We start from the raw sequence: 24,829 nt of genomic DNA on the forward strand, positions 1-24,829 counted from the left end.
ACTCTCAATTGCCTCCTCCCCCGGGTATGTCCCTCCCAGCGGCCCCTACTCCGCCCCCAGCCTCCTCCCCCGCCCATCCCAAACTCCCCCCGCCATCTTCAAGGCCCAGAACCCGCTCCTCCCTGCCTCCCCCCCTCCCCATCTTCACCTGCCTTCCCCGCCCTTTCCAGGTCTACCCCTCTCGCCGTCCCCCCCCCCCCCCCCCCCCGATGCACCGACTCACTTCTGACCCCTAGAGGCCGGGCTTCTTCACCCCTCGGAGAGGTCAGCCGCCGAGGCAGCCGGGTTCGCAGCAGCCGGGTAACGTTTGGCTGGCCCGGCCCCGCCGCTGGTTCAAGTTCGCGGCCCGCGGCCAATGGGAGGGATGGGGCGGGGCCAGGCTGGGCTAGAGTGCGCCAGAGCAGGTGGCGGCTCGTGCTTTGACTGGCCGAGGTAGGGCAGAGGCAGGGCAAGGGCACCGGGCAGAGATGGGGAGGGCGGAGGAAGGAGAGGATCCCCCGGGCGCTGGTTGGCTGCGCCCTTAACAAAACGCACCCCCCCATGCCTACAGTATTCCTGGTCAGGTGGGCCTGAGCACCCAGCGCCTCGCGGGGCCAGTGTCCCCTGCAAACCCCACTCGCGGGGCGGGGCTCTTGGTGTGCTGTGCCCCTGTGCCAAGCGTCGCCTGGCCTGAAAGGCTAGGGTGTCCGCCTTGCCCATGCCAAGAGAGGCGTCCCAATGTCCACCAGAACACATCTGCGCTTTATTTGGTCCTCCCCAGGCCCCACCCTACCCCGCAGTACTGCCGGACCTTTTCTGGCGGTGCCCAGGCTTGGAGGGAGCCTCTGCTTGACTGCTTTGGGCTTTCTTCAGCCTGGGCAAGGTGATCCCTCCTCAGGTGTTTGCCAGGTAGGTCTGAGCTCCGAGTGACCCAGGCCTTTTATTCCTTACTTGGATCTTTCATCTTAGAATTTATCGGTTCCAAAGCAGAAGCCTGGAAGGCTGGGGATTGACTTACCCAAGGTCTCCAAGCTAGGAAGGGTCTGAGGCCACAGTTGAACCCAGGACCTGGCTTTCTGTCCATTGAGTCACCTAGCTGCCCTCTGGACCTTCATTTGAGTGGCCTTGGAATGCTCACTTCCCTTTTCTAGGCCTGACTCATTTGTAAAAATGGAAGGGTTGGACAAGATGGATCTGAGAAGTGGTGTATTTAAGCTTTAAATACCAACAGACCCGAGATCATTGTCCAGCCTTCTCATTTTCAGAGGAGGGAATGGAAGCCCAGGGAGGGTTGCTGGCTGGGAAAGTGGCCCCTCTTAGGAGGTTTAAGTTTTCACATTAACTGCCCAGCCCTGTGGAACCAGCCAAGTAGCCTTTGACTGCTCCATCTCTTCCATCCATCCTGTCATTTGCCAATCCTGTTAATTCAGCTCCAGAATTCTCTTGCACCACCCTGAGCTCCCAAAGGAACCAGTCCTGTTAAGGCCCTCAGACCCCTGGCTGATCATCTGGCTGTTTGTCCCTTTTTAATGCCTCCTCCTCTCTGCTGAGTAAGACTTAATATGCTATTATCGGAGTTCTTAACCTTCTTGTATGTCACTGCCATCAGGCAAAGCCTACAGAACAATTCTAGGAATGTTTTTCCTAAATAAAGGAAATGCTAGATTTCAGCCAGAGGTAAGTAAAAATATTTCTTCCCACCCAAATTCACATACTTGCTGGGCATTTGTGAGTCCCCAGTTGAAAAGGATCTCTTATGCTACACAAATGAGCTCCCAGCCATAGATTTAGAAAGAGAAGACCTTGGTGATGATCTGCCTTAAGTAGTTGAAAAAAAGTGGAAATTTAGGGGTTGAGTGACATATCCAAGGTCACACATTCAGCAAAAGATTCAAATCCAATTCCCAGATTCTTCCCACTATACCACGCTGTGGTTGGGTAAAAACCTAGATCACACCATCCCCAATCAGATTGAGACTCCTGGATCCAAAAAGTCAGCTTTATTCTCCCAGATAGACCCATGCTACCCCTTCTGATGCAAATTGTCCTCAATTCTAGCCAGCTTTGAAAGGAGCCACTTTCACCTCCTCCCCTCCAAAAGAAAATCCCCAAATCCAACCTTCAGGGGTTGGCTTTCCAAACTTGCCAGGCTCACCAAAATGTGGCTCTTGACCTTCTCTCTGGCCAGGTTTCATTCTACCCCACTTGACACATCTTCCAGCTCAGCCAAATGAGAACACTCTCCATTCCATCCTGCCCTCTCTCTTCAAACCAAGTGGATGCCTACCCTCCTGCTAGGCTAGTGAGGCTATTGTCTCCAATGTCTCTGGCACACTTCCTTCCCTCCTAGGTCCGTTATTTGAAGTCACGCCTTTCCCCATTAGACTGTAGGTACTTGGGCACAGGCAAAATGGCATCATCTTTGTCTCTAGCAGGTAACACACTATCTTGTCCATTTATTCATTCAAGCAAGGAACTGTGCTTTCCTTCAGCTGAGTAGCTGGAAACAAATGCTGTGTGGCTTTCCAGAAACTCCCATGGATACCTAGGAGTTCCAGGGGCCAGTCCCTCAGCTTCTGCCCTTCTCCTGCCTCTGTCTTTAGCTGCTTGCCCCAAGAAACAACTGGGGTTTTTTAGGCTGGAGTCCTAATGAACTGCAGCCAAAGGAGGCCACAAGCTCATTTGTGGTTTGGGAAGGTTTGAGAAGTTAGGGAGGCAAGCTCCATTACTTACTTCCTGCCCTTAGGATCCCTTGGGAGAAGGCAAGCTGACCAAGAATGTGGCCTATGGGATGCTGGGGACCCTGGATGAATTCAACTACTACATAGTGAGCTGCTCTCCAACAGGAAGGGGGAGCCAAAGGCCAGACCCTTATTTGGCACCTGTGAACAAATGAGACTGTGAACAAATGAGACTCCCCACTGAGGCACGGAAGCTCCTTGGCTCAGGATGATGGGGGATCACCTGTTCAGGTACAGCAGAGGCAGTCTCTCATTGAGAAAAGCTTGAAATAACCTTCTGTGAGTGGAACTGTGAGGCAGCTGCCCATGCCCATGTTTAAGCCACCACAGGTGTGCTGGGGACCTGGAAACAGCTTCACAACACACAGAGCCCAGGTATCACATTCCTCAAACTTTAATGCCATAACTCGGCAGAGAGGTAACGAAGGCAATGGCAGTGGTTCAGAGACTCCATCTTGGGGGTCTAGGGAGGAGCTGCTTCCCCCAAGGAGTCATAAACCTGGCTGAGGCAGCAGCAGCAGCAGAAAGAGCTTCCCTCAAGGCTGCCCCATCCCTAGCCTCTATGGAGATGCTACCCACCCACCAGGGGCACAGGGAGGACAGCTACTCTCACCAGCCACATTTGGGGCTACAGAGGCCCTGGCACAGCCAAGGCACTTGGTTGTGTGGCCCCGGAGGTGGGGACCTGTCAAAAGTGCATTAAGGTTCGGGGAGTCTCTCAAGAGAGTCAGACCTTGAGGAGTATGGGACCAAGACACTTCAGTGAGGCCCAATCAAAGGAGAGAGAATATCACTCAATCCTCTGCCTGTTGGCCTGAGGAAGCAGAGATGGGGAGCCATTATCCAGTGCTCTCCTGGCTGGAGCTCATAAGCTCTGAGAGGAAACGGTGAGGTGAATAGATTAAGTGTCCCCAAGGTCAGTGAATGAATGCCCAGCATTAGATGAGGAGGAGGAGAAGGATGAGATCTAGATTTCTGGGGACATCAAGTGGGAAGGGAGCTCAGAAGGGACGAACTGTTGGCTTGCTTTCCAGGTCTGCATAGGGGTGTGCCAAGGCAGGGTCCTCCTGGGGGTCAATGGTCTGGTATGCGCTGCGCTCCTGCAAGGGGCCAAAGGAACCTGAAGATATGGATGGAGGAAGGAGAGGGTGGGTTAAGGAAGGCAATCTGGCCACACACCCCTACCCAGTGTTCTCCCCTCCGAATGGGGAAAAGTCACAGTTGTCTTTAAGACTAATTACTCGGGCTCACAAAACCCCGTTCTATTTTCCCTCCCTGTAGAGCTGTGAGCAAGACCTAGAACCTGGTGGAACAGCCATTTCAACAGGAAATGAAGCAAGGCTGCAAGAGGGAGAGAGGAAGAGAAGCCTTTCTTAGCATCGAATGTGTGCCAGGGGCAGCTGGCAGCACAGTGGATGGAGCCTCAGCCTTGGAGTCAGGAAGACTCATTCTGGAAGTTCAAATCTAACTTCCTAGCTGTGTGTCACCGGGTAAATTCCTTTACTTTAACTCAGTTTCTTCATCTGTCAAATGAGCTGGAGAAGGAAATGGCAAACCACTCCAGTATTTTTGCTAAGAAAACTCCAAATAGGAACATGAAGACTCAGACACAACTGAAAATGACTTTGCTAAGGGCTTTACAAATACTACCTCACTGGGAAGTGTTACCTTGCTGGTGATCACTGAATGGCTTGCTGCCCATTTGAAGGGGAGAGAATGGGATATAAAGTACTGTGGCAAAACTGAGATATTACCTGCTTGTTTGAGAATAAATAAGACAATGCAGGGGAGAGGCTGGGCAGAATTGGGACAGCTGTACTTCAAGATAAAGGGTCCACAACAGCGGGGGTGCTTTCCCTGGGCCCTGCCTAAGGCTTCTCCATCCCACTCTGGGAGAGGTTGGGGTAGAGTGGGGAGGAAATCAGGAGTCCAGGTAAAGGTCCAGAGCCTGAATCACAGCTGATTCTTCTAAGTTCCACCAACCAGCTTGGCCTCTATCACCCACTGAATGAACCCTCAAGCTAAGCCCAGGAGGCCATGCTGTGGGTCTTGCCTGACTTCAGGCTGGGGCCGTATCTGCCCGTCAGAGCCAAAGGGAAGGCTGAGGTTTGTCTGTTTTTCCTCTTGGGGCAGGGAGAAGAGGAAGGAGAAAACTTGCTTTTTTCAGCTCTCTAAAGGGGGTGGCTTAGAAATTAGAGCTTCTGGTAAGGAGGAAGTCAATTTAGACATCACTCAACAGTAACTAAACTATCTTCCTTTCATTTTCTCCAAGAGCAATACAAATTGAATCTCCTTTTCTGTACTCCCCAGCTCCCCCATATCTTCGGCCCCAATCCTACATGTTACAGGGCAGATTTAGGAATTGTTCCCCTACTCTGGGCCACCAGAGAGAGGAACAAGGAAGTCAGGCTGGTCCACAGGGTGGAAAAGGTTGAAAGTGCCTGAGAAGGGCCAGGAGAGGAATATTTGGTGAGAGGAATCAGGATACAGAGATGGGAAGGGGAGGCAGCCTCACCTACACTGAGGATGAACTCGCCCCCTCGTTCTCGGTACATGTGGTAGGCAAAGAGGCAGGACAGGGGCTTCAGAAGGAGGCTGAAGATGGCCATGCCGGTACCGAAGTGCTCTGTGTCGGACAGTGTATGCCCACGTGGGTAGAAGATGCTGATGTAGATGATATCCAGGAGGATGGTAATGGCCAGACCAACTAGAAACTGCAAAATACAAAGTCCATAGGGCAGAGCTTAGGCACAGGCTTCATGGAGGTTGGGGATGTGGGGAGGGGGGTGCTCTGGATACAAGGCTCCAGGCTTCTATAGCAGCAAAGCAGGCCAGGCAGGCCCTTGAATGCTGGGCAACTGCATTCTGGAGAGAGAGAGAGAGTTCATCCCCCAAACCTTGATTAGTCATAAGGGATCACCCAAATATATTAAGTCTTAAAAGGGTTTAAAATAGAAGGAGGTACTTTTGCTTAGCACAAATCATAGTGGATCAATAAATATTTCAAAGCCTTTTGGGGGGGGAGAAGGGAGAAATGAACATTTAGCCCGAGGGATATTCGTTCCCAGAGGGCTTATGGAAGGTTGGGGATGTGGGAGAAGGCTGCCTTAGCTTTAATATTCTACTCTCATGGAGAAGTGCTCCTCCCACCTCCCTGGAGTTCAAGGACTTTAAAAGATCCTTCAGGGCTGGAGCATACAGTGACAGATCTCAGATGTTTCTTCCCAAGACCTCACTATGCCAAATTACCTCCACTAGCTGCCAAGGCTTTGAGACCTCTCTAGGTCAGCAGAGAACCTTTGTCTTTGTCTGGAGCCTCCAAGTTGGTCAAATCTGAAACCTCACAAAAACCCTGCCAGGAATTGCCTTCATTTTTCAGGGTCATGGTGTCCGCAGGGAGAACTTTCCTGCTGAGGAAACTGCTTGTTCTCTGGCTCACCTACTCATCACAGGCCCAGGAGGGCATCTGCATCAGAGACCCGGCCCTATCCATGCAGCTTTTATCTTCCATGATCTTCCTCCTACTGATAAACACTGGGTAGGGGATCAGCACAAGTAATTCTTTCTTGGGGGGGGGGTGAATGAGTGAGTTGGTAGGTGGGGTTTGAGTCAACGTATTTACTTATCTTTTGCCTACAGAAAACTGGGAGGAAACAGAAATGACAGGAAGAAGCCCCTGCAGGTCTGGTTGTAGAAAGCTGGTTTTAGGACATTGAGGAGACAGGGTTTAATCCCATAATTTTAAATAAATCTCCCGACAGGGATGGAGCCATTTCAACTGAACTTGTAACATGTACTTTCAGGGCTCGGGCAACTAAGACTATGAAAGCCTACAGTGACAGAGCAAGAACAAACCCGAGAGCTCCCTCTACCACAGGACCCGCAGCTCCTCTCAGACTGGCTTCCGCCCTCTCCTTGACCCTCACCACCCACCAGGCCCACACTTCATCCCAGTGCCCCTCTCTGTCCCTCCACAAACATTCCCCCTTTCAGTTCAACAAATATTTATTTTTTGTTTGGGTTATTTGTACTGTACCAAGGCTCCTTTCTTCTTCTCTTCCTAGCCAATGGTACCCATCTCCTAAGGCCTGGCTTGGAACCCATCTCCTTCCCACCAAGCCAGCCCTAACTAACCCCATCCCTCCCTGACCTTCACCCTTCTTACTTCCCATAACACTTAGCACTAATTATGACATTCAAGTAGAGGGTCTTGTCTCATTCTCTAGTTGTTTCAGTTGTTCTAGGTCTTGTCCTGCCAACTAAAGAATGAGCCCCTTAGTGGCTAACTTCCCCCTACTAGTGCCTGTCTACAGCACTAACACAGAACGGACGTTCTAAATCCCTGTGGAATGGCTGTATTTACTGAGTATCCATAAAGGGCAATGGTATACCAGTGCTGGGAAGGAGGGTTCATTTGTACCTTTCTTTCATCAAGGCCTTCTGCTTTGAGGAAAGTACTGGTGGTGGAGATGGAGTTGGGCTGGGCTGATCCAAGGAGTGATCTCCATTAAGCCAGCCTTGGAGAGGGACACTTGCCTAGACTAAATGTTTTGATCCAGATAAATAGAAACAAAGAACACACATTCTTTCCTAGTGGAGAAGGCAGGGTGCTGGTGAAGATGGTGTCCAAGGGCTGAAGGTTGGAGAGCTCTCGAAAAGCCTTTGAAAATTTAAGTTTGGGGCACTTAGGTGGCACAGTGGATAGAGCACCAGGTCTGGAGTCCAGAGGTCCTGGATTCAAATCTGGCCTCAGATACTTCCTAGCTATGTGACCCTGGACAAGTCACTTAACCCCCATTGCCTAGCCCTTACCACTCTATTTTAGAACTGACACTCAGACAGAAGATGAGGAAAAAGGAGGAGGAGGAGGAAGAGGGGGAAAATGTAAGTTTGGCTACTATAAATAAAGGGTGTGGAAACTGAAGTCAGTAGATGCAGCTGTTTAGATTGAAGAGAAAGAACCTGAGCAGGGTCTAAGAGGATTGGGGGAAGGGGTGGATTAGGAGGTTAAGAATGGTGAAAATAAAGGCTATCCAGAGTTGTCAGTCCCAAGGCATCTTGTCCAGGTCTCCCCAGAGGGAAAGGGAAACCTGTCCTTCCCCCAATCCCTAAACTCACCATAATTATGGCATCCAGGGAATCTGGCTGAGCAATGGCCCACACCCCCAGGGCCAGGACGGTGAAATTAGCAAAGGCATAGGAGTCTGAGAATGTCAAACAGCCCCTGGCAAAAGGAGGCACAGTCAATCCCAATAGAGTCAGAATTGGGACAAGTCCCTTCTCCTTTCTCATTGCACTCTCTATTATTTTAAAAAATATATGCTTATGGCCTTTTTTCTTTATATCAGACATTTCTTTAAAAAAAAACCCAAACACTTCCTCCAATTAACCCATAGCAAATCCTCCCTTATAACATAAAATCATCCAATAAATGTGACAGGGTTTAAACACTCTGCCCTAGTAGTCTCCCACCTTCTCCTGTGAGGAAGCGTTCTTCATTTCTTTTGTAAGTTTATCCCTGGTTTTTCCAGTTACTTGGAGTTTGAAAGAATAACTGAAAAGTGCTCAGCATGGTGCCTGGCACAGAGAAAGCATTTAATAAATGCTGGTTTCTTTCCTTTCTTTTAGTGCACTTTCCCTGAAGGGTACTGTAAGCACTGTGTGCAGAGTCCCTTTGGTTCTGTTCATCTCAGGCTGTATCTGTTGAGGCTGAATCTTCTCATACTTCTCTGAATTTCTCATGTTTATCATCTCTTCTTGCCCAATAATCTTTCACCACCTTCATCTACTCTAGGTTGGTTTAGGCCTTCTCCAGCTGAGGGCAGCTACAAACATTTTGTAATCTGTTGGCCATCTGGCTCTGTTTTGGGCACTTTTGAGGTGTGTGTCCAGAAATAGATCCCTAAGTCAGAGGGCATCTAGGAGCAGTTTGGTTATTCTTCTTCTTACAAAATTCCAAATATGTAAAACAGATAAACTATTGAGTTTTACCAATAGTATTTTAATGGGCCAATCTTACCAATACCGATTGTTGCAACTGTTTTTTGCTGTTCTTGTCAATTTTTGAGGTGTGAGATGACACCTCAGCTTTATAGTTGATGAATTTTTAAATTACTGTGTAATTTGAAGCATGTTTTCAAGTAGTCACCTATAGTGTGCAATTCTCTTAAAAACTGTTTGCTCGTATCCTTTGAATACCTCTCTGAGAATGGATCCCCTGATATTATGTGTGTGTCAATTCTCTGTACAAAGTGGATACTGGACTTTTAAAAAATGCTATTTTTAGAGGGCAGCTGGGTGGCTCAGTGGATTGAGAGCCAGGCCTAGAGACCTAGGAGGTCCTAGGTTCAAATCTGGCCTCAGACACTTTCTACCTCTGTGATCCTGGGTAAGTCATTTAACTCCCATTGCCTAACCCTTACTGTTCTTCTGCCTTGGAACCAATTATTGGATCTACAATGGAAGATATGGGTTTTTTTTAAGTGTTATTTGAAGTATTATTTCCACTCCAAGGTCTCTCTTTTTATTTTATCTTCATTAATCTCATTGCTTCAAATGCTTTCCAATTTTGTGCAATTAAGATTGTCCAACTTATCTTTTATGATCTCCTGTATCCCTTGTCATGTTAAAGGTTTTTATCTCCAGCCACAGTTGTGAATAGTACCTCTATCTTTTTGGATTTTTAATATAATTTTTTTTTATTCAAATCATGTATCCATTTTGAGCTTATGGTGGCACAGGATGATCAAAGTCCTTTTTTGGCCAAGCCACTTTCCAACAGTCCTAGCAGTTCTTGTAAAAAATGGAGTCTGTCCTCTGGGTAATTACATCCTTGGGTTTAACTAATACCGGCCTGCTGTTTTAGACTGTTCTCCCTCATTCATTTTATTCTACTGGTTTAATTTTCTTAAACCAGTGTTATCTGACAGTTTGATTGGTAGGGCACTAAATCTATAATTTAGGTGGCACGGTCATTTTAATTATATTATTATGACCCATACTGTCCACTAAATAGCTTTCTAATTACTAGTCTTCCTTTATTTCTGTAAAAAGAGTTTTGTAGTTATAGTTATATAAATATTGCAGATGTTTTGGTAGGCCAACTCTCAGGTATTTTTGCATTTTGTAATTCATTTGAACAGAATTTTTTCATTATTGTTTCTCCTTGGGTTTTGTTAGTACAGTATAGAAATGCTGATGATTTCTGTGGGGCTTTTTTGTATCCTGCCAGGGTCACAAAGACCTGTTCAACTTTGGCCTCTGATACTTCCTAGCTGTGCAGCCCATGGCAAGTCATTGACTCCCTTTACCTTAGTTTCCCCACATGTAAAGTGGGGATAATAATTGCCAACCTTCCAGGTTGTTATAAGGATCTAATGAGAAAATAATTGTAGGTGCTTTAGCATAGTATCAGGCACTCAGTAGGTGCTATGTAAATGTTAGCTATTATTATATTACAACTTAAGCATTTATCATCTTTTTTTCTGCTGCTATCCTACAGCCTTCTAAGAATACCCAAAGGCAAAGTACAAATGGGGAGACTTTTGTCTCCTTGCCAATGCTCACACTTTGAATTTTGTCCTCTTGTATTACTAAAACAGCAAGCATTTCTAAAATTTTCATCAGATAATCGTGGGAAGAAGGGGCTCCTGCTTTTCCCTTTGCTTGAATTTGTGTTCTGCTGGTGTTTCTACATTGTGAATAATGTTCTTACTTTTGGATATCTATGCTTTTGAACATAATCAAGCACCTTCGCTTTTTAGGTTTTTGTTTTTTAACATGAATGTATTTTGTCAAAGGATTTTTCTACCTCCTTTGAGATATTAGTGATTAGTTATGCAAATTGTTTTCCTAATATTGTGCCACCCTGTACTGGTGCTATGGATCTAATGAGCTCATATTGAATTATATATACTGTTTGTTGTAATCTTCTTGCCAGGATCTTACTTAAAATTTTTGCACTTATATTCATAAAGAAGACAGACATGTAGTTCTCTTTTTCTGTTTTGCTTCTTTCTGGTTTGTCAAGCTAGATGCTGCAGTGGACAGAATGCCTGGCCTGGAATCAGGAAGACTTGAATTCAAACCCAACCTCAGACCCTTCTTAGCTTTGTGGCCCTGGGCAAGTCATTTCACTTCTGTTTAACTCAGTTTCCTCAACTGTAAAACTGGGATAATAATAGTATTCACCTCCCAGGCCTGGCACACAGTTGGTACTGTGTAAAAGCTATATCTGGTTTTGTTCCCCCTTTGACAATTCATTATAGCTAGTTCATTTATTTATTTATTTATTTTTAAAGAAACTAAGATGGGATTACTTAAGATCTTGTTTTGTTGATTTGGGTGCTTTGTGCTTTTGTAGATACTTATCTACTTCCTCTGAATTCTCAATTTTGCCACATCATTGTGTACAATTGTTTCTAATCATTTTCTTTTCCTTCTCTGTTGTGAAATCAAATTGTTCACTTTTTATTTTGGCCTCTTTATTTTCCTCTCTCTTTTTGGATCAAGTCAGCTAATGACTGATCAACTGGTAGTTTTATAAAAGTTCTTGGTTTTATTACTCACACAGTCTGTTTTCAATTTCTCTATTTTGCCTCTAGTTTAATATTTTTCTTCTGCATTTTCTGTATTCTTCTGTTATCCCCCCCCCAGTCTTTTTAATTTCATGTTTGTTCCACGATACTCTTTTCTTTTCCCAAAGTGGTCATTGAAGTTTTCAAAGAGATCCACTTTCCTTAGAAAACTGCCTTAGCTTCATTCCAAAAGTTCTATAAAGTTCTTGCTTAAGATGTCAGCTCCCACAGACCCCTCCCACCTCCCCAAAGGAAAAAATAAACTACTGCCAGATGACTCACCAAGTTGTCAGTAGCCAGTGCACCAAAACGATCGCCTGCAAGAGTAAAGGGGCAGAAGGTCAGTGAGTCTCAAAAATATGAGGGCAAAGGAGACTGAAGATCCTGAGGAGATAGGGGAGTACCAGACACTTCAATGAGTGACTTGCTAGGGACCAATGAAGCAGAATGATGCAGCCTTGGAGAAAAGGGAGAGAACAAAGGGCAGTCTGGGGCCACGTTCATCTCAACCCTCTCTTATGTCCCTTCTTTTATAGCAGTAGGTCACATATTACTTGCCCAATTCTAACACTAAGAACAGTTCATCTGGAACCCAGTTTGGACCTCTAAGAGAAATACCTGATTTCAGAATTAGAAGGCAGTTTGAGTGACAAGAGACTGGGTCAATACGGTTTAAATAGCAAGTTTCTTTGTAAACATACAGGGGAGATGGGAGGCTCCTGAAGTATTCTGTATGGGGTCTGGTTTCCCCATTGAAATAAGAGTCTCCTAAAGGGTATCCCTACAACTTTGAGAATGCTGGGACCAAACATTTGCATTGGCTTTTTGGTGTCAGGGTTGTGCATTCACAACGGATAAGATGGGCCCAGTAAGAGGCCAGACCCTGCTATCTGGAGTACAGTACTGAGCATCAACCCTAGGTCCAATCAACAAATTCGACCCTTCTGACACTTCTTCTTCCCCTCCCCCTTGACATCAGACTCAACAGGGACATGAATAGCTACATCATATTCACAAGGAACAGGCTAGTCTAGAAGTCTCCTGTTCCATGTGCTCCATTCTGGCCCATTGAATCAGGCCTATTAACTGGACAACAGAAGGAGGTGAACCTTTTCTCTGGAGTGGGAGAAGTGACTTGTTTCTGCATGACTAGCATTCAGTTTGAGAGGTTTGGGTCCAACTTCTGGGGATGAGCTAATGACCCCCAAATATGCTCCTCCAAGGAGCAAAACCCCTATCTCTTTTCAGGAAAGGTGGGGGGGGGAAGGGGTTGAGGATTATCATTATTAGCAACACAAACACAGCTCAGTCAGTGGTTTTTAGTAACCAAAGAGATACTGAGTTTTTCTACAAAGTGTTTCTCTTGCTTACAGAAATGTATATGTGTACAAATGTTATGCTTAAAATTACTTCAAGAAATTAGCTTATGGGTAGGAATATCAATTTATTGATTAAGCTAGCATTTTAACCAATAGATTGGTAGGCCAATGGTCCCCTCAATGACCAAAGATTCTGAAACTCCTCCGGGCAGATCTATAAATAGTTTTAGAAGCTCATTATTTAGCCCTTCCCTTAAACATCCCAAGACATCTCTAATTGGAAATAGTTAATTAGGAGGTGGACCATCAAACTCTCAACCTTTCCCCACACCATAGGCGATACAGGTTGGAATCACTCTCCTTTGTCAATTAGCCAAATTTTGTTAAAAGGAAAACATTCCTAGGAATTCCTAAGGACAAAGAAATGGAAAAAAAAAGCACTAGACTAACCAGAGTCTCTGACCCAGGACCCAGGAATTCTATCAAATTCATGACCCTTAAAAGAAATTAATATAGATGAGAAAATTCTCACATATCTTTCTCTCTCTGTATATATATTTCCATCCCCAAATACAGATAGGAACAGGAAAGGAGCCTAGGGGAATGGGACTGGAGGCTGAGGGCTAGATGAAGAGTGAATTTAATTTTTTGTCATGATCTTCCTGTAATTCCAATGATTCTTAAATTGTCTCTCTTGGATCTGTTTTCTATGTCTTCTGTTTTGTGGATGAGGTGTTTCATATTTTCCTCAATTTTTTCATTCTTTTGATTTTGTTTTATAGTTTCCTGATGCCTTATGAAGTCATTTGCTTCTAGTTGTTGGATTCTAGTTTTTAAAGACTGAATTTCATCCCTGGCTTTTTGGTCATCCTTCTCCTTCTGATCTTTCATTTCCTTTGCCTCATTTTCAAACTGTTTAATTTTGGCTTTCAAGACACTATTTTCTGTTTCCAGATGACTTATTTTTTCTTTTTTTAAGTTCCTTTTCCAGTTGTCTTCAGCCTCTCTAGTTTTTTAAATTGTATTTTGAGTTCTTTCAAAGCCTGTATCCAATTCGCTGGAGTTTCTGTGTTTTTGCTTGGTGTTCCTTGATCTTCTTCTGTTCCATTTGCTCTTTGTTCACTGCCTGGATAGAAGCTGTTGATTTATTGTTTGTATGTATGTATGTAATTTATTGCTTCTTTTCCTGTTGTTTACTCATATTTTCCCCTACTTTCCCCCCTGTAGTTATGTGCTGGTTATGTGGGTCTGGGTTGTTCCGTCCTGAAGGGGCTTCTTCTCTGTTCTACTGATTGATCAGGTTACTCAGATCTTCTCCAGCTGCCAGCAGAAGCTGAAAAGGAGCTGGGCTTCCTGCCCTGTTATTGAGCATGTTTCTTGTAGTTTGTTGCAGTCTTTGCCCTTAGGAACTTAGTCATCAAGGCTCTCAGATCAGTCTATGAGGGAGAGGTATTGGAGCTTGAGCTTCCCTTCCCTCTGAAGGCTTCTTATATGCCCTATTGAAGAGACTTAGCCAGGGGGGTGTTGATCTGCAAAGCTGGATGTGCCCAGAGGTCAAAACCTCATGGGGTGGGGGGACAAGATGGAGTGTCTTGACTAGGCTGCCTGCTCTGTGCTTCTCCTCCAGCTCTCTCTGCATCGCCTATGTTCAATGCCCTGAATCCAGCACATCTGTGCCAGCAAGGTACTCATTCCAGATTAGCGCCCTTGCCTGCCCAGAAATTCCAACCACCTCTGGAGGCTCAGCACTGTGGGTGGGGCAGGGGTCCTGGGATCTTCCTTTTTCCTTCCCCTTAAACCCGTGAGTTCTAGAGTTCAGGCTTTTGTGGGGGTGGGGGGAGATACCTTTTAAGTTGAGTCCAGTAGGACTCAGCAGGAGGGTTCCCTAGCTCTGTCCTGTTGTTAGGTTTGGTTTTCAGTCCCCTCAAAGCACTGTGGTGAGAAAGGGTTTGCAGAGGTCTGAACTTTTGCTGTCTCTAAGCCGTCATCTTGACTCTGCCCTCCGAAGAGTTTATAACAACTCGCACCGATAGATCTTGCCAGTTTTCAGACTCACAGCTGCTCCCTGACTTGGCCCTCCCAAGTACTCTGGGAGGGAGATAGGTTGTTTAGGTGTGATTATCCCAATTTTACAGAGACCAGCCAGTGTGAGGTGAAGGAACTTGGCCAAATATTAGGAAAGGCAGAACAGAATGCAAACCACCATCTTGCTCATCTTGTCCAGTGCCATGCCTTCCCATGTGTACCCACTACTCCTGACTTGGCTGGGGTTTCAGTTTGTCCATCTGGCAAGGAGTGGGCATGGTGGTGGTCTTAGTCAATGGGAACAGCTCAGGGCCTCCTACTGTAGGAAAAGCTTCAGGGTCTTCACTATTAGCCACAAGCAGCCAAAAGCTTAGTTCACCAGCCTCTCTCTCCCAGCTCCAGAAGCCAAAAGGGTTCAGTTCAGAAGCTTCTCAGCCTGGCTTGGCTCCAACTGTCTTTCCCGGGAATATTCCAAATGGACTGTTCCTTTTGATTGACAGCTCTTCTGTCCTCAGCTTTCTGTCTTGCATGCATGCCTCCTCGACAGGACCCAGGAAGGAAATGGAAGGGTCAAATGAGAGGAAGAAGAAGCAGGAAAGAACAGTGTCATAAAGCCCCAGGTAGAGAGGTATTCAGCAGGGTCCAAAAAAAAGGCCATTAACTGGAGCAATTTAAAGATCACATAGTTGGAGAGCTGGAAGGGTTCTTAAAGAGCACAGGATCAAATTTCCCATTTTACATATAAGGAAACTGAGACACAGAAGAAGTGACTTGCCCAAGGTAAGTTTTGTGGCCTCTAGGGGGTGCCACAGTGCACAGAGTGCTGGGCCTAGAATGAGGGAGATCTCTAAATACAAATCCATCATTAGATGTTTATGAGCTGTGTGACCCCGGACAAGTCACTTAATCTTGTCTGCCTCAGTTTCTTCATATGGAAAGTGGAAGAAATAGTAGCACCTACTTCACTGGGTTGTTCTGAGAGTCAATTGAGAGTATATTTGTAAAGAGCTTCGCATAGTGCCTGGCATATAGTAGGTGCTTACATAATTGCTTATTCCTGGAGGCAACTACATGGCTCAGAAAATTGAGAATCAGGTATAAAGACAGGAGGTCATGGGTTCAAATCTGACCTCAGATACTTCCTAGCTATGTGATCCTTGGCAAGACACTTAACTTCCATCACCTAGCCTTTACCACTCTTCTGCCTTGGAACCGATATACAGTATTGATGATAAGACAAAAGGTTAAAAATACTGTTTATTCCTTTCTCCTGATGTCAATAAGGGGCAGGGTGGAGATCTGAACTATAGTCTTGTGACTCCCCATTTCAGCACCTTCCCACTGTTCTGCACTCTTCCCCACTGGTAACCTTGGAGAGAGCAATTTTAGGGAACTGGGGGGTTCCCAGGCAGCCTGCCAGGGGTTAAGAAATGAGTGGGAGGCAGTAAAGCAGTAGCACCCAGAAAGATTGCTTTTTCTGGGAGTCTGGCAGGAGAAGGAAGACCCAGGCTGAGAGCTTAGAGGGACTAACAAGGGTTGAGAGAAGTTTGGGCAAGATGGGGTAGAGCTGAACGTTTAAAGGCAGCAGGGAAGGAGCTCATGGTTAAAAAGAACCTGAAGACTCCCTCTACCATATACCCTTGCTAAATAATATCAATAGTTAATAATAATATTTAATGTTATATCTAAATAAAGCCAAGTAAACACAATAATACAGGTTGAAATGAAAGGTATGGCCAGAGAGTCCATCATTTCACATTCATCAGCACTTCACTAATTGAGTGATGCATTGCTCCAGACACCAACCTTTTCTAAGAACCAAAGTATTTTAGACTGACGGATCTGCCATGTCCGGTTCTCGGCTTGAGCTTCCATAACCATTCCATCTACCTCCACATCCTAAGCTCTAAGGGCCAGGTTTACACCTGCTTGCTGTCTGTGGAAGGGTTACTCATTCAATTACGGCCAAAATACTCTGAATTTCCAGGATGCCCCAATCTCTCAGTTCTAGCTGCTTTCTACTGTCCCACTTAGATGAGTTGGGATGGGGTTTTTTGCCAGCCTGGTCACATTCTGGCCTTTTCATATGGTAATTAAGCCAGCAAATTGGGAAGAGTCCCTTGTTTGAATTTTTTTTCAAACTTCATTTAAAAATAATATTGTTAGGGGGCAGCTGGGTGGCTCAGGGGATTAAGAATCAAGCCCAGAGATGGGAGGTCCTGGGTTCCAATTTGGCCTCAGCAAAACGAACAAACAAACAAATAAATAAATGAAAAGAACCTGATGATTAATTGGATAAAGAGTGGGGATGACTGAAAGAGTCAATTCCCAGGTCAGTGGGAAGGAGAGGAGATTGAGGGAGTACTAAGAAACAAGGAGGATCTGCCAGTGTTTGGGAAGGATGGGCGAAGATGCAGCCAGTCTTAGAGAGGGTGACCTGGAAGAGATACAGTGTCTTCTGAGGGGAAGCCTAGTTTCCATAAATGCAAAGGGCAAGAGGGCAAAAACTCCAGGGTTTTGAATACAACATGGAACCATTGTGCTCTAGGGAGCATCATGGAAGGGGAAGGCTGATACAGTGGTTTGAGAGACAGTACGCAGAATGAATAGATGGAGGGGACTGGGATCAGGAGCCCTCAGACTCACTGCCTTGGCCATTCACTGGTCTTAGATAAGTCACTTAAACCTCTGAATCTCAGTTTCCCCACATGTAAGATGAGAATAATAACTATACTTCCTACTCTGAAGTATAGTAAGGAAAGCATCTGGCAAGCCTTCAAGGGCAATATAAAGGTAACTCTGATGACGGATAGCCTCTTTCCTAATTTGGCCTCCTCATCCCTGGTAGGCCTCCCTCTAGAGCCTTCAAGGACATACATGAGACCAGAGTGGAGGCACTGATTTCCTGAGGGAACCAACTTCTGACCTTCTCACTCAAGGGTCCTCTTCCCAAGTACATTTCCTACAGAAACAATTAGCACACAGCTGACTCAATAATGAATAAGGAACTCAGCAAACAAAATGATTTCCCCAACATCTCCTCAGGAGTGTCACAGCTGAGGGGGCCTCACAATCTCAGCTGCCCTTATTCTGGGGGAGGAAGAAACCTCACCCCAAATCACATTTCCTTTACTCTAGTTCTCTAACATAACAAGGGCCCAGAAGGACCAGAGAAGATGGTATCTGGAGAGAACCTGGAATCTCAAGTGCCACCAAAGAAGAGCTGCCCAAGGGGATCTGGCTTTCCTCAGGATATAAAGAAGCACTAGATGCAGCTGGGGAGAGAGTGCCACAGTGCACAGAGTACTGGGCAGTACAACCTGAGTTCAAATCCAACCTTAGACCCTTACTATCTATCTCTGTGATCCTGGACAAGTCCCTTAATCTCTGTTTGCCTTAGTTTCCTCATCTGTAAAATGGAGATAATAAGAGCACACACTTTGGAAAGCTATTGTGAGGTCTAAATGAGATAACATTTGTAAAGCACTTAGTATATAGTAGGATCTTAATAAATGCTCATTCCCTTCTTTCCTAGCTCTTTCCACTATTCACTGAAGTAGTTAACCAAGGGCACAGCCCTTAGCCATACACGTCTTGAACAGTTCTCCATTTTTTCTCTCTAAGAAAATGATAGTATTTTTTTTAAGACCTTACCTTCTGTCTTAGAATCAATACTAAGTACTGGTTCCAAAACAGAAGAGTGGCAAGTGTTAGGCAATTAGGGTTAAGTGACTTGCCCAGGGTCACACAGCTAGGACATGCCTAAGGCCAGATTTGAACCTAGGTCTTCCTGTTTCTAGGTCTACCTCTTAATCCACTGAGCCATCTAGCTGCCCCTGGTAGTATTTATTTTTATCAGTAAGTAGACTATATTGGAAGAGAATCCATTGGTTTATGTGCTATTTCATCCTTGTAAATAATCAGACAACCTAAAGAACAAAAAAGTCAGCCCCACCCTAGACATTCTGGTCTATCTGCTGCTGTTTCATTTTTCAAACTGACTTCCCAAAGAACAGGAACTATGTGTGGTACTGTTATGGCCTTTTCTATAGGTCTGGCATGCCCAGATTATATATCTGAATTAAAGATCCGACCTGAAAAGGGAAGCATGTAAACAAATAAACCTATGGCTCCTGACCCAGCATTGCTAAGCTGACTGATGGTGAAAACACAAGTAACTTCAAACTTCATGCACAACCATAAGGAAAGCTAAAAATCATTTTTTTCTCTGAGTCATCAGTCAGTTCCAAACCACATACTCCTTCTGCCTGCCTTTGATAAACTATTTTCAAAAGAGTCTAGGATTAGGGTTAGCACAAATTCAGTAAGCTTAATGATGACAGGCAGGGCCTGGCTAGGAGGACAGGGCTAGGGAATGAGCAGGCCTCAATAGAGATCTGCTGGTCTTGGCCCAATCATGGCACTCAAAGATGTGGTCTCTGTGCTTTTCTCCATGGCTGTGGAGACGTGTAGGCTAATGGAGACTAGGACATGCACTGGGCCTGTGATGACAAAGCCCTCAGCCCTTCTCTAAACAAGTCCATCTATCATCCTCTCAGCTCAGTTTCTTCTTTTCTTTTTGAAGCCTTTATTGATACTAAGTATTGTTTTCAAGGCAAAAGGAAAGCAAAGGCTGGGCAACCAGGGTGAAGTGATTTGCCCAGGGTCACACTGCTACAAAGTGTCTGAAGCTAGAGTAAAATCCTGGGCCTCCTGTCTCTAGGCCTGGCTTTCTATCCACTGAGCCAACTGGCTGCCCCTGATCAGTTCCTTCTTTCCTCCAACTTTTCCCTTTCCTTCTATATATCCAAGCCAAGTCAGAAAGTCAACAAGCTTTTATTAAGGGCCTACAATGTGCCGGGGTTGGCACTGAGCACTAGAATTTTCCTCCCTCTGCAGCACCCTGATCTCCTGCTGTTCCCACTATCCCTCCAGGTCTCCCCTTCTCTTCTCCAGCTCTTCTTTTGTCTCCTACTCTCTCAGCTTCCCTGGTTGTTCACCCCAACATTTTTTCTTGCTCCATACAGATCCTTACTTCAGTTCTGTTGACTCCTTCATCCTCTTCTGCTCATTCTCCTTGCCCTAATCCCTTTATTCCTCCTATTCACCCTACTCCTCCACTCCTCATCTCCTTCATGATTCCATGCACTGTGCTAGGTGCTGAAGATTCAAAGAAAAGCAAAAACCCAGCCCCTAACCAAGCAGCTCACAGTCTCATGGTGAAGACAACATGCAAACTGCTCTGTATTAAAGAGCCTGGTACAGGATACACTGGGGATGATCGAAGTGGCTAGAGTTAAACTGGATGGGGAAAAGCTTCCTGGAGAAGGTAGAAAATTAGCTGAGTCTTGAAGAAGGCCAGGAAGAAGGAAAGATTAGAAGAAGTATATTCCAGGCCTGGGAGCCAGACAGGAAAAACACTGGGCATCTGGAGGTGTTTAAGGAAAACTGAGGAAGGCCCCTCACCTCTCCATCCACATCCTGTCTTCTCATCCCCATGTCCCCTGAAATGTTCCCTCCTCCACACCGTCACTCCAAGCTTTCCCACCTCTCAACCCCTTGAACACCTGAGCATCCACTAATCTTCCTTCCTTCCTCCCTCCGTAGTTTCTGGGTTCCCTCACTGGTAAAAGCTAGGGTTCCCTCTGATATTCCCTCACTGGTAAAAGCTAGGGTTCCCTCTGATATCCATTCTGTCACCACTCCTCATCTCTTCTTTTGCTTCAGCCCCTAGTCCTCCTCTACCTCCCCCTCCTCCTTGAAGTCTGTCTCCCTCACTCTTTCATTCCCTGGACCCCTAACTCCCTTTGTCTGCAGCCTTTCAGAATCCCCCCCTGCAACTTCCTCACCTCTCCAGCTCCCACATTCCCTTCAACTTCATCTTCTTCATCCCTGGACCCTCCTACTTTTCCACCCCTCCCCTCTCTGTCTCTCTCCTTCCTCTAAAGTCTCCTAGCCTTAGTGCTCTGATCCTCTCTCTTTCTTGTCCTTTATCCAGATATAAAATAAGGGAACCAGCCTAGCTGGCAGGTCTTCACCTCCATATCCCCTCACCCTAGTTCTAATAATTCTAAATCTAGGATATGATGCTTTGGCTAAATTACCTTCTTTGAGACTCAAAACAAACCTTGGGAAGTAGGAGCTATAGGTATTATAAGGTCTGTTTTACACGAGGTAACTGAGGCCCAGGGAAGTTAAGTGACTTGCCCAGGATCACAGAGCCAGTGTTTGAGGTGGGTCTTTCTGACTTCAAGTTCAGTACTTTTATCTACATATATGTATGTTAGATATATATGTATTTATGTAATATATGTATATATGTTTTAGACAGATGTATATACATATTTAACTACAAGTCTATAGATATATTTATTTTAGCTACCTATATCTATCTATAGCTATGCATTTTTTTTATAAGTCACAAATCTGGGCTATATATAGAAACATGAACTAAAATCCCATTTCTTCTTTTTTAAATTTATTTTTAACTTTTATTTTCATAGCAACACACTTCCATATCGGGCTCTGTTGTAAGAGCATACTCATAAAGAACCAAAATCCCCAAACAAAATCGTAAATACACTGATGTGAAAGACAGCATGCTTTGATCTGCATCCATCTGATTCCAACAGTTCTTTCTCTGGAGTTTAAATCCCATTTCTGATGCTAGCCATGTCTGAGCAAAAAAAGATTAGAATTTTACCAAAGATTTTTGCAATAGCAAGCATCCTGCATGTGGCACAAACAGGGAGTCTGCAAGAGGCTACAAATTCCCCTAAAATTTACTCATACATGTATGTATGTATGTGTGTGTGTAATACACACATGTATATATTTCCATGTAGATAAAATACTTTTCTCAAAGCAAAGAACAGGGAAATGCCAAAGTTGCTAATTTTTTTTTTTAACCCTTACCTTCCATCTTAGAGTCAATACTGTGTAATTGGCACATGGGGGTTAAGTGACTTGCCCAGGGTCACACAGCTGGGAAGTGTCTGAAGTCACATTTGAACCCAGGACCTCCTGTCTCTAGGCCTGGCTCTCAATCCACTGAGCTACCCAGCTGCCCCACAAAGTTGCTAAATTTTTAAGCAATATCCTGACCATCTACAATCTCCTGCTCATCTGCTGTTTGGTCTTCAGCAGGGTAAAATCAGGCAAAACATTCGTCTGGCTCAAAGAAATATAATATTATTAATATTAACGAGTAGAGGTGTACAGGCTCCCAAACTCCAGCACTTATGTCCATTTTGGATTGCTCTCCTAGGAATGCCTGCCTTTTCTGACAGCTCTCCTATGCATTGTCTCACTCATGCTTTCTTGCCTCCTGGCCCCTTAATCTGCTCCTCGAGTGTTGTGTGGTTCCCTCAATTCCTCGTCCCACTCTTTTCTCTCCAGCCCAGCGTAGATTGGAAAGCACAGGCCTTGGAGTAGGTCTGAAGGTAGTTCCAGGCATTTACCACCTTGTGTGACCCTGGACAAGTCATTTTACCCTTTGTGCCTCAGTTTCCTCGTTTGGGAAATGAAATGGGACTCGAAGGCCTCGGCCATTTCTTCTAGCTCTAGGCGCCTCCACGGTCTCACACCCCATCTCTCCGTCAGGCCCCCCGGCTCCTGCCTGCCTCTTCTTCTAGACGCCCCCTCCTCCGCCCGGGGCCCCCTTTCTGTTCCTTTTGGCCTTCCGGCGCTCGTCTAACCGCCCCCTCCCCAGGTCTACCTTCAAGTTCACTGCGGGCAGCTCCATCCCAGGTCAAGCCGGGGTTGTGTTCAAGATACAGAGGGGAGAAGGCAGGTGGCGGCGGCGGCTCAGGAACTTCCCGGAAAGTTGGGAAACAAACTTTCCCGGTCCCGCCCCTGCGGTCCCCTCCTCCTTCAGGCCCCTGCTCGAGGTCCGGCGTCCCGGCCACGTGACCTGGGGGTTGCGCACGTGACTGTGAGCAGAGGCTAGTTGCTAGGACACGGCGTCAGCTCGCCCCCGGACGGTCCCTCTACCCCGCCCCCTTCCCCACCTCGACCTTGGGCGGAGCTTGTGCTGGGGATGGACGTAGGAGACCGCGGAATTCTGCTGCGCCTGGAGGCGCTTCCCTTCCTGGATGTCTGGCTCCGCCTAGAAGATGGTACCTACCTGGAGCTGTCAGGCCGGGAAAAGAGGGGGAAGCCTGGTGGGCAGGCTTGCTGCTGGCACTGGGACAGTCCGGGGCTACCTACCAGCTCCCGCCCACAGTGGGCTCTCTCTAGAGTGTACACTAGAGTGTACGCCCCTTGAGGCCTGGGACTGCTTTTTGATTCGCGTTCCACATTTTCAATATCTCTTTCTCCCTCCCTCTCTCTCCCCGACACTCTCCCTCTCTCTCCCTTTCTCTCTCTCCCTCTCTCTCTGTCTGTCTGTCTGTTTCTCTTTCTCCCTCTCTTCAAACCTCACCTCCATCCTACCTACCTATAATGTTCCAGCTATTCAGATCTGCAGTGAAAGGTTGATGAATAAAGCTTTTGAGGCCTTAGTGGTCTACAAGCTCACTGGTGTGCTGCAGCCATCATCTAGGTGAACAACAACCTTTGTGGAGAAACAATTCAACACTCTCTGCTTCCAGAATTATCAGCTGTCCAAAAAATGCCAAAGCCTCACACCACCGGCACAGCCATGATCCAGGTTAATGACCCTTGTGGGGATGAGACCCATAAGGTGCCTCTGTAGGAAATGAAGGCCCCAATTCATCGACAAGGACAGCTACCGAAGGAAATTCTCACCACTGAAGTCTTTGGTACTTTCAAAGGATTCAGTATCAGAAATATGTGTATATATATAAAAAAAAAAAATATATATATATATATATATATAGTTTGGGAGACAGCAAGGTTGCTCAGTGGTTTGAGAGCCAAGTCTAGAGACAGGAGGTCCTGGGTTCAAATGTGACTTCCAATACTTCCTAACTATGTGACCCTGATTAAGTCACACAATCCTCATTATCTATCCCCCTTATATACCAATATGCAGTGTTTATTCTAAGACAGAGGAGGTGTTTCTTTTTAAAGAAATATATATGGTTTTTATTCATGAAAGTGGCGCAGTCATCAGTCTTGCTTCTGAACCCTAAGATCCAAGGAGTCTTTCCCTCCAACTTGTTGCTGAAACTTCCTATCAGCTTCTTAAGAACGACTGCCTTGCTTTTCTCTCTATCGATAGGGTTTACTCAGTACAACACATTTCACAAAGTAGGCACTTAGGTACTTTTTCATTCATTCATTCATTTATAGTAATCAAAAAAGTTAATATGATTGTGTGCATTAAGAAATGCAAAGTCCTGGAAAGACTTCTATGAAGTGATGCAAAATGAAGAAAGAAGAACCAGGAAAACAGTATATACAGCAGCAATATTGTATGATGACCAACTGTGAATGATTTATTCATATCATATTGTAAGGATCCAGGACAGCTCCAAGGGATGCAGGATGAAAAAGGCTATCCATCACCATAGAAGGAACTGACAAAGTCTGAATGCAGAATGAAGTATGCCATTCTTCATTTTATTTCTGCTGTGAAATTTTCTCATATATACCTTCTTTCACAACATGACAAACGTGGAAATATGTATTCTATGGTAATATACAACCTAGATCACATTACCTGCCATCTTGGGGAAAGGGAGAGTTGGGAAATAGAGAACTTGGACTTCAAAATGTCAGAAAACAATTTTTGAAAATTGAACCAAGGGGTAGCTGGGTGACTCAGTGGATTGAGAGCCAGGCCCAGAGACTGGAGGTCCTAGGTTCAAATGTGGCCTCAAAAACTTCCTAGCTATGTGACCCTGGGCAAGTCACTTAACCCCCATTGCCTAGCCCTTACCACTCTTCTGCCTTGGAACAAATAAAAAACAATACTTGACTCCAAGGTGGAAGGTAAGGGTTTAAAAAAAAAATTGAACCAACATGTAATCTGGAGAAAAAAAATTTAATATAAAAAAAAAAGCAGAGTGCCTAGAACCAGGTAGGTCATTCAGACCTGTGTCCTGGACTGTTGCACTTCAGGAGTTTTGTATTCAACTGGAGATACCACATTTTAGGAAGATTATTTGAGCTGCAGTCATTCCAAGGAAAGTTTGTTTCAAAGAGGACCAATGAACTCACCCACCAGATTATGTCTTGACTTGCACATGAATTGGATTTAAGTGAGGCAGAGTTGCATCCTTCC

At 45.5% G+C, this 24,829-nt stretch overlaps 2 protein-coding genes across 11 annotated transcripts in view; both read right to left on the reverse strand.

Annotated features, from left to right (window-relative positions):
* C4H1orf167 (chromosome 4 C1orf167 homolog) overlaps positions 1–444 on the reverse strand; it is a 48,345-nt gene extending 47,901 nt beyond the window's left edge. For 3 of the 10 annotated variants that reach the window (XR_008911562.1, XM_007491416.3, XM_016422118.2), the window contains exon 1: positions 224–444. The gene's annotated coding sequence lies outside the window, so the exon portion shown is untranslated. The remainder of the gene's footprint in view (positions 1–223) is intronic. The other 7 variants (XM_007491414.3, XM_016422117.2, XM_007491415.3 and 4 more) reach the window with 6 other exon arrangements.
* Positions 445–3,098: 2,654 nt separating this feature from the next.
* On the reverse strand, positions 3,099–22,575 carry AGTRAP (angiotensin II receptor associated protein). The gene is made up of 5 exons (XM_056795771.1): positions 22,358–22,575; positions 11,579–11,613; positions 7,839–7,944; positions 5,236–5,434; positions 3,099–3,840 (listed from the first exon to the last, which is right to left on the reverse strand). Exons 1-5 carry the CDS (start codon positions 22,382–22,384, stop codon positions 3,722–3,724), a joined length of 486 nt encoding a protein of 161 aa, XP_056651749.1. The 5' UTR covers positions 22,385–22,575; the 3' UTR covers positions 3,099–3,721.
* Positions 22,576–24,829: the final 2,254 nt, after the last annotated feature.

The sequence above is a fragment of the Monodelphis domestica genome, chromosome 4, assembly GCF_027887165.1.
Source record: "Monodelphis domestica isolate mMonDom1 chromosome 4, mMonDom1.pri, whole genome shotgun sequence".
Taxonomy (NCBI): domain Eukaryota; kingdom Metazoa; phylum Chordata; class Mammalia; order Didelphimorphia; family Didelphidae; genus Monodelphis; species Monodelphis domestica.

What these genes read in the sequence shown, in the direction of transcription:
- AGTRAP (XM_056795771.1), bottom strand. Translation starts at nt 22,384, where the DNA reads ATGGAGCTGCCCGCAGTGAACTTGAAG. An exon ending in CACTGGCTACTGACAACTTG is followed by an intron (nt 7,945 to 11,578) that starts GTGAGTCATCTG and finishes TCCTTTTGCCAG; the next exon opens with GGGCTGTTTGACATTCTCAG. An exon ending in CGAGTTCATCCTCAGTGTAG is followed by an intron (nt 3,841 to 5,235) that starts GTGAGGCTGCCT and finishes CCATATCTTCAG; the next exon opens with GTTCCTTTGGCCCCTTGCAG.